Source organism: Bombyx mandarina, chromosome 21 (assembly GCF_030267445.1).
Source record: "Bombyx mandarina strain Sakado chromosome 21, ASM3026744v2".
Classification (NCBI taxonomy): domain Eukaryota; kingdom Metazoa; phylum Arthropoda; class Insecta; order Lepidoptera; family Bombycidae; genus Bombyx; species Bombyx mandarina.
This window is the reverse complement of record NC_143227.1, coordinates 13929468-13946495: the sequence shown is the minus strand read 5'-3', so window position 1 is coordinate 13946495 and position 17028 is coordinate 13929468. Positions and strand designations below refer to the sequence as shown.

At 40.6% G+C, this 17028-nt stretch overlaps 1 protein-coding gene across 1 annotated transcript; it reads right to left on the bottom strand.

Annotated features, from left to right (window-relative positions):
• Positions 1-1721: 1721 nt before the first annotated feature.
• Positions 1722-16786, bottom strand: LOC149500545 (uncharacterized). Its single transcript, XM_089736482.1, has 13 exons — positions 16601-16786; positions 16035-16169; positions 14828-15199; positions 13534-13719; positions 13203-13340; positions 11978-12105; positions 11225-11299; positions 10685-10817; positions 10462-10571; positions 7217-7379; positions 6738-6857; positions 4896-5093; positions 1722-2503 (listed from the first exon to the last, which is right to left on the bottom strand). Exons 1-13 carry the CDS (start codon positions 16706-16708, stop codon positions 2291-2293), a joined length of 2079 nt encoding a protein of 692 aa, XP_089592608.1. The 5' UTR covers positions 16709-16786; the 3' UTR covers positions 1722-2290.
• Positions 16787-17028: the final 242 nt, after the last annotated feature.

The window sequence follows — 17028 nt, the reverse complement described above, 5'->3', positions numbered from 1 at the left end:
TATTTTTTATTTTTTTTTTGGTTTCATATGTGTTTTCATGTTTCCGAAGCAAAGCGAGGGCGGGTCGCTAGTGTGATATAAGTTCCAAATCGGGATTTCTACATATTTATCGCAGCTTCGGAAGGCCGGGCTGTTGATTCGTGAACTCGTTAGTACAGGAGTCCATGACGAGGATCTTCACTGCTCTTGGCAGGGCAGATGTTGGCAAAGACTTTCAGACTGAATCCTGTGAGTTCGCCTACACTTTGCAGCTAATAGAACCCCACAAGGTTACTACTAGCAGTTAGTAGGAATAAAAAAGGTGATTGATTAAACAATTGGAAAAAGTGTAAATAAACGCATCTCTTATAATAGGAACATTGACACTGACTCAATATCTATTGCAATAGAGAGGTCATTTAGTTATTTAATATTTTAATATTACACAAAAGAACTGATATATTTGTGATAAAGTATATTTTTCGTTTTGAATGATAAACATATAACGTAATGACTGAAACAGAAAATCATGTAGGGTAAGTCCGGGGTAGGTGGCCATATGGCAGAGGTGACCTATCGAAATATTTCAAGGTACCGTTCATTAAATGTCACTGGTTAAGGTTTAGTTTTCTGCGCGTCGTGCGTAGGGACACTTGATTTTTAACAGAGCTTAGAAAAAACCGTGGCCAATTACCCCGGACTTACCCCAATGCCTTTTTTCGTAGCTCTCGATTTATCATAGCCCATCAAATTGTGCTACTAAAGTACTTTTTTTTTTTTTTTTTTTTATTGCCCTTGTAGGCAGACGACCATACGGCCCACCTGATGGTGAGTGGTTACCGTCGCCCATGGACTTCAGCAATGCCAGGGGCAGAGCCAAGCCGCTGCCTACCGTTTAATACTCTCCACAAGCTTCGTTTGAAGAAGGACATGTCATAGCGCTCGGGAAACACCGTGGAGGGGAGCTCATTCCATAGCCGGATGGTACGTGGCAAAAAATACCTCTGGAAACGCACTGTGGATGACCGCAGTGGCTCCAGGTAGTATGGGTGAACTCTACTCCGGTGGCGGGCGGTGCGATGGTAAAAACGAGATGCCAGTATCATCTCGAACAATTCCTCAGAGCACTCCCCATGGAACAAACGGTACAAAATACAGAGGGAACCGAAGTCCCTCCGCAGACCCAGAGGCTCCAAACGATCCGTGAGAATGGGAAATAAGGTCTATGCTTATAATGCTATATATGCTAAGGTCTATGTCTTCAAATAAGATCTATGCATAAAGATAAATTACACACTTTTAATTTTCTCGCTGATCGAAGTAGTAACCAGTGATCCCGAAGAATGTTTCTCAGTTCTCGATTGGGCTCAGTGCGATGGGTCATGGGACAGACATCCGTCGTATAATTGTATAGAGATATCAGACTTATGTCTCGATGTGTGTGTGGTAGCTTTGGTTCCGGCAACCACTAAACACCTTCATTTGGGGAGGAAAGGACCAGAGCAGAGACCAGGGAACCCCCCTCCCCCGAACACCTCTCCACTGAAGAAGACGCCACGAGCGACCATTCGGCGTTCTTCAATTCCTTTTCTGGTTTTTTCACTGATGTTTTTTTACTATTAGATCTCCACGAATAGTACAGACAAACATTTTTCTCATTATACAAAACAAATAAATTAAAAAATAAAATCTTTTTATAATTTAAATAGGTATTTTGTAGTCGGAGCACCAATAATAAAATCTCAGTTCTCAGAACTTTATTAAACAACATAAATTATTTCTTCAATACATTTACTATAATTAATTACATGCTAAGAATCTACTGATTTTAATTATATTGAACAGTGGTGCGCAAAATGGGGGGTCGCGACCTCTGTGGGGATCACCGGAAGATGGTTGGGGGGGTCTCCAATTTTTTTATATTTCGGTCGATTTATGAACTACTTCCTCCTTATCTAGGGGTCGCCCAAATATTTCTTTTTTTTTTATTGCTTAAAAGGGTGGACGAGCTCACAGCCCACTTGGTGTTAATTGGTTACTGGAGCCCATATACATCTATGACGTAAATGCGCCACCTACCTTGAGATATAAGTTCAAAGGTCTCAGTATAATTACAACGGCTGCTCCACCCTTCAAACCGAAACACGCATTACTGCTTCACGGCAGAAATAGGCCGGGCGGTGGTACCTACCCGCGCGGACTCACAAGAGGTCCTACCACCAGTAATACTGTACTGAAGGCGTCATAGTCGAACTATATTTGCGCACCACTGATCTAGAGCACTGTTTACCGTCAAAGTTTTTGTGGAGACTCATCGATTGAGCCGTTTTTTGTTGGTCGCGGCGGGGGGCGCGGCGGGGGGCGAGGCGGGGGCGCGGGGGTCGGGGCGGGGGCGGCGCCTGCGCGCGCGCTTGGGGTAGGGCTTCTTCAAGTGGACGCTCTGGATGTGCCCCTTGAGGCTGTTGGACTGGCTGAACGCCCGGTCGCACAGCTGGCAGCGGTACGGCTTCTCCCCTGTGTGACACTGTCGCGAGCGGCGAGCGGTTAATTTTTCACTTTTTTGTGCTCATAGTGTAATCTATACTAATATATAAACCTACAGTGTTTTTACGGATGTTCCGTAATAACTACCGACCCATGCATCCGATTGACTTGAAACTTGGTATCCATGTAGAAAATACCTAGTCAGGTCATAAATTCTGTCACATGTTTAATGTAAAATAATTGAAACAAGTTTATTCATTATGTAACCATTCATATACCAAAATGAACTTAACAAAACATAGATTCTTATGACACTAAAGTTTATTCAAAATGACTTCCGTGATTTTGAATACAGGCCTCAATCTGCGCGGCCAGTCGTCTATCGCAGCACGAACGAGGTCCATGTCAATATCGGCGGCTGCCTTAATCAAGGATGTCTTGAGTGACTCCAAATTGGGATGAGGCTTTGAGCACGCCTTTTCCTCCAAGTGTTGCCATATCTTGTAATCTAACGGATTCAAATCTGGACTGGAGGAGGGCCAGTCTTCGTGCCGGATGAAGTCGATTTCACGCGCCGCCAGCCAGTCTTGTGTGCTCTTCGCTCTATGAGCTGGCGCCGAATCTTGTTGGAATACCCAGTGCCTGTTATTGAACATGGTATGAGAAACAGGTTCTACAAGGTTCGTCAGGACTGTATTTTGATACACAACTGCATTCGTTTTTACACCTTTCTCACAAAAATGTACCTCTGTTAAGCCCCAATAAGAAACTCCCAACCATACCATGAGCGAGGATGGAAAATGACCTCGTTGGACACGCGGAATACGGTTGCTCGCTTCTTCACTACTGTGTGCGTACACCTTATCATTTTGTTTGTTGTAGCTCTCTTCTACGGTAAAAATTTTTTCATCCGAAAAAAGAATTTCCCGATATTTTTTTCCCGCGTACCGCTTCAACAAAGCGCGGCATCTCTTCAGTCTCAGGTCCATTAGACGAGCATTCAAACGATGTCCTGTTTTTCTTCGATATGCCCGAAGCCCTAAGTCTTCATTTAACACCCTTTTCACCGTGGTTCTGCTTAACCCCATCTGAAGGGCCAACAGTTTCTGCTTACGTTTGGGATTTTTTTGAATTCGCGCCTTCACAGCTTTTATCACTGCTGGAGTCCTAACAGACCGAGGGCGACCACTTCTTGACCTGTCATCTACACTAGAGTCTTCATTGTATCGTTTGATGGTACGATAAACGAATCTTTTGGTTATATTCAAATTTTTTAGTATGTTAAAAATTTGAATTGGCGCGTAACCGCAACGATGCAACGCAATAACTGCAACACGGTCTTCTTTAAGCGTCCACTCCATATTTAAAAATGAGTAAAATTCTAAAAGTATACATTTTTATTTTCATGAACAATTCGAAATTCGAATTCAATAAACTTTTTTGTGGCCAGCATTCTAAAAGAAAAGTTTTTACTGTGTGACAATACTTATGACCTGACTAGTTACATGTACTTAATGGATAGGCTAACATTATTTTGAGTGTTGGACTCCTTACAATAGTTGCGGGGGCGTTAATGATGAGAATCTTTGTGGGGGTGAGAAATAATAATGTTAATTTCAGATGCCTAGAGAATCTTTGTGGGGGTGAGAAATTATAATATTAATTTTAGATGCCCAGCGAAGCGGACAAGTACAGCTAGTATATACTAATATTATAAAGAGAAAAGGTTTGTTCGTTTGTTTGTATTGAATAGGCTCAGGAACTACTAAACCCTTTTGAAAAATTCTTTCACTGTTTGGAAGCTACGCTATTCCCGAGTGACATAGGCTATAATAAAAAAAAAAAGTGTGTGTGTCCGCTCCGACGCACGACTGGAGTTTACTGGATATAAAAAATTAAACGAAACAATACGAGAAATAGTTCTATATTACGACAACACGATACACTACAGATTATTAACAAATTAACGAGACACAAAACAAACGACTAACAAATATATGAAAATACAATAATGAGAGAAACGCGCGATCAGTACGAGGCTTTGTGGCGGACTGCCGGCGCATGTACTAGCATGTCACACGAAATGCGCATAACGCATTTCGTGTGACATGCTAGTACGATTTTGGTCCCCATAATTTTCATACCCCGGGCCTATATATGTAAATCGATTCTAAAGGAGTAAACTCCAAAAACTTTATACTTTAACGAATTTAAGGTACTATTTTATATACCTTTACTGCCTGTTACCTGCCCAAGTAACCACAATCGGAACTCTATAGACGCGGGTCGTTCTTACCTATGTTGGAGACATACACAGAGAAACTTTCAGCTTTTATAAAATAAGGAAGGTCTGGCCGTCACGGGCTCTTGGGCTATAAGTAAGACAAAGTGACGAACTGACTCTAAAATAGTAATCTCCGAATGATGCTTACCCTCAAATGCCTCTCGAGCCCAAACTTGTCCAGGAAGGCCTTGGGACAGACGGGGCACGAGAACGGCCTCAGGTCGGTGTGCCATCTCCGGTGGAAATAGAGACCGTTGGGATGCTGGAACGCCTTGCCGCACGTCTCACACTTGAACTTGGGCTCATCAGAGTGACTCCACTTGTGGTAGACCAACATCGACTTACGCTGAAGCAAAATTACTTTCGTAATGCTTGAAACGAGACGCAACGAATCCAGATTAGATAAGTTCGCTAGTGATCTCTTGTGATCTGTTGTTTTCTAAGTTCATTAAAAGATTACAGATGTAGCTGGTGGTAGGACATCGTGTGAGTCCGCACGGGTAGGTACCACCGCCCCGCCTATTTCTGCCGTGAAGTAGTAATGCGTTTCGGTTTGAAGGGTGGGGCAGCCGTTGTAACTATAATGAGACATTAGAACTTATATCTCAAGGTGAGCTGAGAGCTCGTCAACACATCTAAGCAATAAAAAATAAAAAAATAGCGCGAAATCATTCCGACACTCCCTTAATATGTTGACTTACATGTAGGGCACCGGTACCCTACGCGGCGCACTGAAGTAATTATGTCGATTTCTGTTACTAAGGCGCCGGAATATCTAGTAGACTCTGGGAAAGACGAATCCGGACGATACTAAGAATGAGTCTATTTCTAAGAGACCTAAAACATCTTTATAATACTTGCATTTTGGGCTATAACTTTGTACCATACTATATATATCTTCTATCTATATATATAAAAATGAATTGCTGTTCGTTAGTCTCGCTAAAACTCGAGAGCCGCTGGACCGATTTGACTAATTTTGGTCTTGAATTATTTGTGGAAGTCCAGAGAAGGTTTAAAACGTAGATAAATATGAAAATGCTCGGAATTAGGTGAAAATAACGGAATTAAATAAAATAAAAAATTAAATAAATTCCTTTTGTTTGTTTTAAGTTTATTTTATACAAAAGTTTAGGTCTTTTATTTATCGATTGAGGTACTACGAAGTCTGCCGGGTCAGCTAGTTAACAAACAAAAGAAGACAAAGTTAGCCGATCCAGACGCCTTAGTAACAGATGACGAGCAGGGCGCGCCGCGCAGGGCACCGATGACCTACATCGCTGTCAACGTGTTAACCAAAATCGCGCTAAGTATGTCTCTTATTGGCGGGACCGTTGTCGCCGGCATCAACCACAAATCGCTCGCGAATGATTTAGATTAACCAAAGACTAACACTAAAATCCCATATTCTTTTTATTCTATCTAGTTGCTGCTAGTCTAAGAGGCTATAACAGTTTCCCGCGGACGAGGAGGTGAGCTCGCGAGTTCAACCTGAGAGAATTTGCTAACACTGGCCCTAGCAAGAGCAGTGCTTCGCAGAGTCTACCACCGGATCGAAGTTGTGACCCACTAAGAAAATCCGGCGAGAAACTCAGAGGACTGTATTTATGGGTTAATTTACTCGCAGAGCCCTTCGTCGAAAGCGACGGGTTCGACGAGTACGATGACCGGTGCTTGAGGTACCTAAAAGCACCGTTAGTGGATCGGGAGGATCCAAAATGACGTGTATTGGGCGACGTCGACCGTTTACCATTCGGTAGGATCCGGAATAATTCAGCTTCTCGCGGACGAGGAAGTGAGTTCGCGGTTTGCTAACACTAGCCCTAGTAAGGGCAGTGCTTGGCTGAATCTACCACTGGATCAGAACTACCACTGAGAAGATCCGGCGAGAAACTCAGTGGGTTGTGTCTGTGGGTTAGTTCGCTTATCGAGCTCCTCGTGGTGAGGGTCTCAGACGGCTCTGGGGAGGGGGGGGTATGTGAGCACTCACCCGGAACCCGCGGCCGCACACGTCGCACACGTGGTTGCTCTGCGCGGGGTAGGGCTGGTCGGGGTGCGCGCGCCGGAAGTGGTTCCAGTAGTCGCGCGCGCTGCCCACCTGCTCCGGACACTGGGGACGCGGACTACTTTTAATTTGTGAGGATGACCGGACGTGTGTTTACGAGATGGAACCTCACGTTATTGGTGGTTATAGACATTTGACAGACGCCTGAAACGCTTTTAAAGGTATTCTACATACAATTTTTTACTGGTAGTAGGACCTCGAGTCCGCGCGGGTGGGTACCACCACCCCGCCTATTACTGCCGTGAAGCAGTAATGCGTTTCGGTCTGAAGGTGGCGCATTTACGTTATAGATGTCTATGGGCTCCAGTAATCACTTAACACCAAGTGGGCTGTCAGCTCGTCCAACCATCTAAGCAATAAATAAATAAAAATTAGAAGTATTTACAATTATACCCTTGCTTTACCTTTTCACATATAATCGGCCAGCTCTGATCCGGGGCGGGGGTGGGGCGGCTCCCCCGCGGCCGCGGCGCCGGCCTCTCGGGGAGCCCGCGGCGGCACTGCGCCACGTGGTCCTGCAGCGCTTGGCTCGACTCGAAGGACCCGTCGCAGATGCGGCACTTGTTGCTAAAGGACGTCATCGCACCCTGTTACCCGCCATGAGACCATGGACCGCGAGCTGATCGACTGATTTGTAACATCTCAATCTACTCGTACACGCAAAAGTGACTCAACAGACATTGAAGATATTACGCTTTAATAGAATTTAATATAAAGCCTGGATTGTCATATTATTATCTATACGTGCTAAATGACACGACCCGGACCACGCTGGGTATGTCTACAATTGTAAACACGACAGTGTTTTTGTCGATACGTCATTTCCGACGGATCTGACCGACTGCTAGTTTCTGAACCAAGAAGGTCCAACGCACCAACGACTCGTACCAACGTGTTTCAGTTTTTCTGAATTACAAAATTAAATGCAAGTGAAGGCGCGGGGAGTGTTTTTTTATAAATCGTAATTATAAATTCGTATGGTAACTGATTTCAATTTTGTTTTTGTCAATCAGCTGTTTGTCCACGGAATAGATGAATAAGGTTGGAATGGTAATGTAGGCGGGGCAAGCGTGCCACAGTTATGATTCTACAATCATAACTCGACCGATTCTTTCATTCGCCGCGTTTAGTGCGCTTCGGACTACTTTGGCGAACAGATCTCCGCTTTATAGTGCCGTGTTGTGCAATTATAACTTGTAAAACAAAAAATCAGACCTCAAGTATAGAGCGAGGAGGTATATCTTTCGATCGGTAAGTCGAATTTACCATTTAATTACAATATTATTTGTCTAAAACATAAAAATATACTGAGCATTATGAAATTCCAAACATTAACAATATTATTGCAACAAGTTATAAATAGCATACATTGCGCGATATGTACTCGCCCAATGAACGCAATGACCAAGTCAGCTTCCAATGTACTACATGCATTGCGTTCTCTACACTTCAATCTTTGAAATTTCGGCCTTTGCCCTGATTGGACGGCGCTAGTTTGTCGATAGTGAGGTGACCATGTGGTGAAATAAAATCATCGACAGAATCGACTATATTTACATTTGACATGGATAATTTTTGTATTATTTTATATTTAATTAATGATTAATGATACCTTATATATTCTTAGTGAGACGTATTTTGAGTAAAATAAATATGTATTATTATTATTGAATTATTATCATTGAATTAATGTGAAGGTATAATATAAAGGGACATGTAGACCTCTCATTTACGGGTATTTACTATATTGTCTAAGATTTATTAAAATATAAGTAAAATGCTATTTGACTTATGCAATAAATTAAAAATTTTAGGTTTCCTAAAGAACCTAACGCCAGGGAACAATGGATTGACGTGACAGGTAGAAGAAACTGGAGACAAAGACGAGTACTATTTGCTCTAAACATTTTACTGAAAATGAATTTATCATAAAAAAATCAGAATACACTTAGTTTTGAAAAATTCATTCGCAATTAATAGCAAGCGCCAACTGCTTAAAAAATACGTTTTATTCCAGAGACAGTGACTGTTTGTAATTAATAAAAGTAAAATAGTTTTTTTTCAATATTTATTTCATGTTTCATTTTTCCTCATTCATTAGATAATTTATCGATAAAGAATATCGGTTTTATCAAGCACTAGCGTGTATGAACATTTTTATTGAATTTTTGCGCGTGTGAGTGTGTATGCCTACGGGAGTTTTGTGCTAGTTTGCGAACGAATATCTGTCCTGAGATTTATATGTGCGTGTTTTTGTTGTGTACGAAATACTTGTAATCATAGTATGTGTATGCGTAGAAATTAAAATAGTGGGGATGAAGCGGCGACACTGGTCCTAATACAAAATTAGAGCAAAGGCCTTTCCAACCTTATTTATCTATTCCGTGTGTTTGTCTACTGAGAGTTCGAATTAACATCGAGCGCGTGGCGCCGGCGTCCCTCCACACTGCACTACTCGATTGAAACCAAACCTTCTCAAACTTACATTTATCACCTTTTCTAATTATCGTTGTGTTGACTTCAAATCACAATGTGAAAAGTGTTTTAGCATCGTTGCGATTTGTAACTCAATGAAACGAAATAGCGACACTAAAACGAGACAAACATGTGGCGGGTAGCCATCATACAACACAAGATAATTGACAGATGCCTGAATCTCGCTTACGGCATTTTCAAGATAAGCTTGCATATATATAAGTTCCGAACAACAACATTCGGACCGTCGGTCTACCGAGCAAATGTCACCCGCTCCGTGAAAGATCTTCCCTTTGTCGTTTAAGCCTCCCAAAACATATACATGTATAAGATTTAGCCCGCGACTGCACGCAACAGAGATGCGAATGTTGCGATGGATGTGTGGAGTAACGAGAATGGATAGAATACAGAATGAATACGTTAGAGGAAGTCTGAAAGTGGCCCCTGACAGTGACAGAGAAGTTGAGAAGTGCGCGTTTGGGACGGTATGGACATGTGATGAGACGCAATGAAAATGAGGTTGGTCAGAGAGTGTTAACTAGGATATAGAGGAAGAGGTAGACCTACGAAGAAATGGATGGATTGGGTGACAGACGATATGTGTAAGAGGAGAGTGAGCGAAGAAATGGTATATGATAGAAGAGTTTGGAAGGAGAAAACATGTTGCGCCGACCCCAGATAACTAACTGGGAGAAGGGCAGGATAATGAAATGATTTAGCCCGCGGAAGAACGAAACAGAATGCTTCTGAAGGTGGCGCTTCTATCGCGCGAAAGCCGCATGCAGATTTCCGTCTCTAAATAAGCTCATTACAATAGTACTTTCTATATCGTGTCGGCTACACACCGGGCTCGTCTCTCATCATATGTGTACTGGAAGCCACCCGACTGAGGAGTCGGTTAGGTCGTCAGGTGAGCGCCTAAACAGATTACCGCTCGCAACCATATTATCCAATTACCAATAATTTTACTTAATTTACAGAAGTTGCCCTTATTCATTTCGACTTCTATTATATTACACCGTAGACAATAAAAGTGAATAGACGGTAGTCAGAACAATATTTGAATGTAGACGAATAACACATTAGTCGTTCGCCACCAGACACTGTAAGTATTCAAAACGTCACAAAGAATATACGCAAGATTAAGCCAAAGTCAAAATAGTTTTGAACTTACTTGACGTCATCGACGTGCCTGACGGACGTGAGCAGGTGCTTGGAGTAGGCGGCACGCGACGCGAACCGCAGGTCGCACTCCGCGCAGTACGGCCCGCCTTCCGCCGCCTCCTGCCGACATACGACGGGTGAGCGTGGCGTGACGCGGCGGGGCGGGGCGGGGCGGGGCGGGGCGGGGCGGGGCGGGGCGGGACGGGTCGGGACGGGACGGGATAGATACTCACGGGGCGGTGCTTGTGCATGACGGCGCGGTGCATGGCCAGACCCAGGCGGCTCACGAAGGAAGAGCCGCACGCGCCGCACACGAACTGCGACGGGTGCTTGATGCGCACGTGACTCAGGTGTGACGTGTACTTCCTGTGACGCACAGTATCGCTATACAAACTGCCCTGTGCCAAGCCTCCCTCAACCTGCACCCTGGCTTATTTCAGATGCTATTTCGACAAGCGACGTTAAAATACGAGGCGTATTATCACGGCCTACCCACTATTCCACAAAAATAATAGTGATCTCAATCGTCAGACCACTAAGTAGCTTTTGCACGTGGCTTCATGCGCGTTAATCTAGAAAAATCTATCCCTCAAAGAAGTACTTTTATTTGGATTAAAAATAGCTTGTCGTTTTTCTGTATCACTCAGCGTGCGGGCTCTCATGATAACTTCAGTGGGGAAGGCGTGAAAACGTAACAAACAAACAAACTCACTTTCGCACTAATAATATAACTACGAATACAAACACAACTAGAAACTTATGACGTCACTCACGTGGACACTTCGCCGCAGAGGTGACACGTGTACGTGATCCCTCTGTGCCATCTCTGGTGCATCTTCGCTTGATTACTGTAATTAAATTACGCTAAATTAAATGTTATCACAATATCTTTACTTTACTGGTGGTCTGAAGTCGTCGTGGCCTAAAGGATAAGACGTCCGGTGCATTCGTATGTAGCGATGCAACAGTGTTCGAATCCCGCAGGCGGGTACCAATTTTTTGTAATGAAATATGTATTTAACAAATATTCTAGATTGACTTCCACGGTGAAGGAATAACATCGTGTAATAAAAATCAAATGCGCAAAATTATAATTTGCGTAATTAATGGTGGTAGGGCCTTTTGTGAGTCCTCACGGGTAGGTACCACCACTCGGCCTATTTCTGTCGTGAGTCGTCTAAGCTTTAAAGCATCTGTCAGTTGCAAAAATGAAGTCTTCGTCTTCGTCCCTACATGAGAGCGTTGTTTTTTTTATTGCTTAGATGGGTGGGTAAGCTCACAGTCCACCTGGTGTTAAGTGGTTACTGGAGCCCATAGACGTCTACAACGTAAATGCGCCACCCACCTTCAGTTATAAATTCTAAAGTTTCAGTATAGTTACAACGGCTGCCCCGCCCTTCAAACCAAAACGAATCGGCAGAAATAGGCAGGGCGGTGGTACCTACCCGTGCGGACTCACAAGAGGTCCTACCACCAGTAATTACGCAAATTATAATTTCAAACAGTCCGCCGAGGTGGATACGTACGCCGTGGTGGCGACGTGGTTGCACTGCTTACAAATGTACTTCCTCTCGTGGTTGATCCCGTGGCGGTACAGGTTCTGTCTGGTCTTGAACCGGAGCTTGCACACCGGGCACTGCAAGCTACCCGCGCTCTGTCCAACATACCACACTATTTCTGAACAACCGATATACCCTTCACTTCTAGAGAGTATTGTATTGACACACTGGTGGCAGGACCTCTTGTGAGTCCGCACGGGTAGGTACCACAACCCTGCTTATTTCTTCCGTGAAGCAGTAATGCGTTTCGGTTTGAAGGGTGGGGTAGCCGTTGTAACTATACTGAGACTTTAGAACTTATCTTTTTTTTTATTGCCCTTGTAGGCAGACGAGCATACGGCCCACCTGATGGTGAGTGGTTACCGTCGCCCATGGACTTCAGCAATGCCAGAGGCAGAGCCAAGCCGTTGCCTCTTTATACTCTCCACAAGCCTCATTTGAAGAAGGACATATCATAGCACTCAGGAAGCACCGTGGAGGGGAGCTCATTCCATAGCCGGATGGTACGTGGCAAAAAAAGCGGACGGTGGGATGGTAAAAACGAGATGCCGGTATCATCTCGAACAATTCCTCAGGGCACTCCCTTATCTTAAGGTGGTTGGCGCATTTACGTCACAGATGTCTATGGGCTCCAGTAACCACTTAACACCAGGTGGGCTGTGAGCTCGTCCACCCATCTAAGAAAAAAATAAAAAAATCGCTGCAACAGAACTTTTCGACCAAATATATATTTTAAACCCGACTGACTACGGGCAATGTCAAGTACTACTGTGTGTGAAGCTTTCCGCCCGACGCCTGGTTATTGTTACAAATCAAAGCCACAAGTCAATAGATACATTTTTTTGTATTTTTTTTGTTTTTATTAATTCTATATAGTAAGCTGTCTTAGGACACTCAACCGTAGTTTTGAGAAAAACAATTTCTTAGGCGGTGCATGATTGACATGTCCGTATCGATTAATCTACAGTAGATCTAGTAGATCTTGAGGCAGTCTTCTTCTGGGTCTTCTTGTAGTCATTTGGGTGTCCATTAAATGCTTAAGCAAGGTTATTCGGATGGGCTTCCAATCTTACACAATAGGCTTTAGCTCGATGGATTACTTCATCTTTGACTTTTCTTATGGCAAGATCATAATGAGTTCTTTCATTTGTAACATACCATGGTGCGTTCACTATCATATATAGATACTTACAGATGAATGTTTGGACAAGTGATGATTCCAAGCATCGTTGTTCAAGAAACCTTTGTAACAGAGCTGACACTTGTGCGGAGAGTTTTTGTAGTTTTTAGAATATTTCCGTTTCATTATCTCTTCTAACTGCTTTTCTTTCTGTAATTGTTGAATTTGTTTAATTAGTCTTGATGTGGATATCAATCTACCGATTCAATCGATCTTGTCTTGTCCAGACCTGATGCAGATTAAGTCATATAATCCTAATCATCCTAGACTAGAATTGGTTTTACTATTTCCTTGTTTGTGAGAGAAACTTATTAATTTGTATCATTCAAGAAGTGTTACTTACGCTTAAAATCTGTATAGTACAACATTCGTTTAGATTAATTTCATCTTCTGATACTTCAACTGTGGTCCTTCTAATTTTTTCCATAGGATATTCAGAATCTGTTTTAGAAATTTTAGATTTACTAATCCGCTTGGGTTGTTTAACTTCAATTTTCTCTGATGGTGATGACGAGATATCATCGATTGTCTGGAATATTTTATAGAATCGATACAGTTATGTAGGTAAGATATTAGAACAGAGCACAAAGTGATGGAACAAAGAGTTTTATATATACGAAATAATTGGATTTTTTTTTTTCATTCTTTATTAGAGCCATACCTGTTAGATTAAGTCGGCTATATTTGGAACTGATGAATGGAATACGAAAATTTTACATAATTATGAAGCATTCTAATCAACAATAGATGATACGAATGTTTGATCTTAAAGAATATTTTTTCGATTATTTTATTAATTTAATAAGACTGGTGTAGTGTATTAGTGTTGGTATTTATTGTCCTTTTTATTAAAAAGGAATACTAAGTGTGGTATAGATATAACATCAACACACAGTTAACTAATACAGACTTTGAACAGAGTATGAGTAAATTACAAGAAACCTGAAGTATCTAATATTCTAGAACACTTACACTCACTCTTTGCGCAGCAGCAGAGCCTGGTCATTGTGTCATTATATAATTTAAAGCAACTCAAATACTTTACAATTTAGTGGTCAGTGCCGTATGTGTTGTAAGGAGAATAATATTAAAGTAGTTTTAATTAAGGCCGTTATGGGTTCAATTTGGGTATAGCAGTCCACTCTCAATTCTGGCCACATCATAGAAGAATCTCATCTTTAAAAGATTTTAGTCTCAGTAGAAACCAAAGGGAAAATATTATGTTTTAGGTATGTGTATGTAGAATGTACTCATATATGAGTGAACTAAATATCTGTAAACTTCAGAACAAAACCTGGAGCTCTTTATAAGTGTCAGTTATCACTTTACATGTGTTATGTTACAAATATTTTGGTTCAATTGTTAGTTTGTAAGAAGACTGTAATAAATAAATTATGGTTTTAAAATAAGTTTATGCACAAATCTATTAACCAGTAAAAACTATAAAACTATATGTAAAATCTATGACTTTTTTACATAATATATTAGTGAATGTGCTCAAACGGTATGAATTTATAACCTGAGTCTGTAACATCTCTGCATGAAATATTCCCATTAATCTTGACATGTGAGATCAAAAGATTATCCTACCCTATTACATGTCTTACCATCAGCAATTTACATTTAATAACACTCACATCAGGAAATTCAAATTCTCTGGTCGATGCAGCCTCAATTTTGATGTTATTTTCGCTCAGATTACTATTGGTATTAATTTCTTCTTGTAAATGTACCAACGATAGTTCTTTAGAATCCAACTGAGATTGTAAGTCACTATAATCTTCATCGCTTAGGTATTCAATATTGCAATAGTCTTCTGAATTTGTTTCATTTATTTCTAATGAGTCTTCATTTTCTATAATAATATTATCATCGGCTGGAATGTCCAAATATTCTGTAGGAGAATCGTTGTGGAATAAGTCAGTTGGTGTGACATCCGTTTCAGTATAAATAGTCAATGATTTTTTCAAATAGTGTTTATCTAATGATTTTACTGATTCAATATTGACCTGCAAAACATTGGTGCTCTTTTTATTTGTTTTAATTATAAACTAGCTCCTGGTGTTAGGTGGTAATGGTAGTCCATAGACATAACAAACAGCATGAAAGCCATCAACTATCTTGAAACATGATGATGCTTTTTTTATTGCTTAGTTAGAGGTAGAACCTCTTGTGAGTCCGCACTGGTAGGTACCACCACCCTGACTATATCTGCCGTGAAGCAGTAATGTGTTTCGGTCTGAAGGGTGGGGCAGTCGTTGTAACTATACTGAGACCTTAGAACTCATATCTCAAGGTGGGTGGCGCATTTACGTTGTAGATGTCTATAAGCTCCGGCAACCACACCAGGTGGGCCTTAACCTCATCCACCAATCTAAGCTATAAAAAAAAAAAGTTTAACGAATTCATTACAAGCACTTTGTTAACTGTTAAAAGATCTCTAGAAAACACAAAAGAAAGGAAGGTTTTTAGTATGTGTGGATTTATTTATTATTTTATCACGCAATTAATCCTTGGAAATCTTTTGTGAGCATGTGTTAGGATTGTTTCCATAATATGACACCAATTCAGTTAGAATAAACAGCATGATTTGACACACATTTTTTAATAATTTATAATTTACATTTCATATTAAATAATTGAATAATTTCATATAATTTAGTTTTGTCGATAGTTTCCCAATTTTAGATCTACAGTTAGTTATACATATATTTGATAATATTTTTGTTCAGCAGAGAGGAAAAGCTAAAACAAATCATAGCACTAACTTCTACGTTCCAAAGAATATGTATCCTATACTTATAAAATTGTCTAACAAAAGGTTTGAACAAAATCTTATATTACCTTTTTACCAGACTTTAGTATTTTATAAAATAAGGATTGTGCAACTAAGCATTTACTTTTAAATCTGCTATACTTTTTCAATAATGCTGCACAAAGATAACATACACACTGTGGTAGATCTGGAGAACATTCGGGCTGCAAAATAAATAAAAACATCGTCAATTAACAAAGTATGAATAAACAATTATAATCCCAAAGCAATTAAGCAGCAAGCAGCGAATCCAAATAAGGTATTATAATTATTTTTTTTAAAATACACATGTTTTTGTTTTGATACACGTTTTTTTATTGAAAATTTGAATAATGTAGGACAGTAAAAAAAAAGGCCGACCTATCTACTACTTTATAATTATTCGTGCTCTACGGGATTTGAGGTTAGAATTGTTGTTTTTATCTTAGAAGTTGCATTCACTTTTCACGGAATATCCCGATAATACATTATTATGACAAACTGTTTAATTCACTATTACATATTACAAAAACCAAATTCAATTCCTATACAAACTAGAACCCGGTCAAACGTTACAAATCCAACACAAAAGCTTTTCCGAATGAATGTAACTTACGTTAACTTCTACTATATCTTCATAATAGGTCTCCAATGGATAAAACCTTAAACTGTACATTTTAACATTAAATTCCAGACAGATCCGACAGACTGTATCGCTCCCCATAATTATCAAAATAACAATGTTTTGCTATGTTATTTTTGTCATTTTGTCATTATTTGTGTTTTTCTTTCTTACACTTTTTTTTAAGTGATTTTATGACCTGGTAACTAAGACCTTTAGGTCATGTCTTATTTTAATTTATATTCTTATTTTTATGAAAAATGATAATAATATGGAGTGAAATGAAATCAAGATGATAATTTTGAGACATTAATCAACTGGGATAAATAAAATGAAATGAGATGAGATGATATGGGATGAAATATAATCGCAGTAAAATGGTGGTCATTTATCATTTCATTTCACTCCATTTTATCATTTTA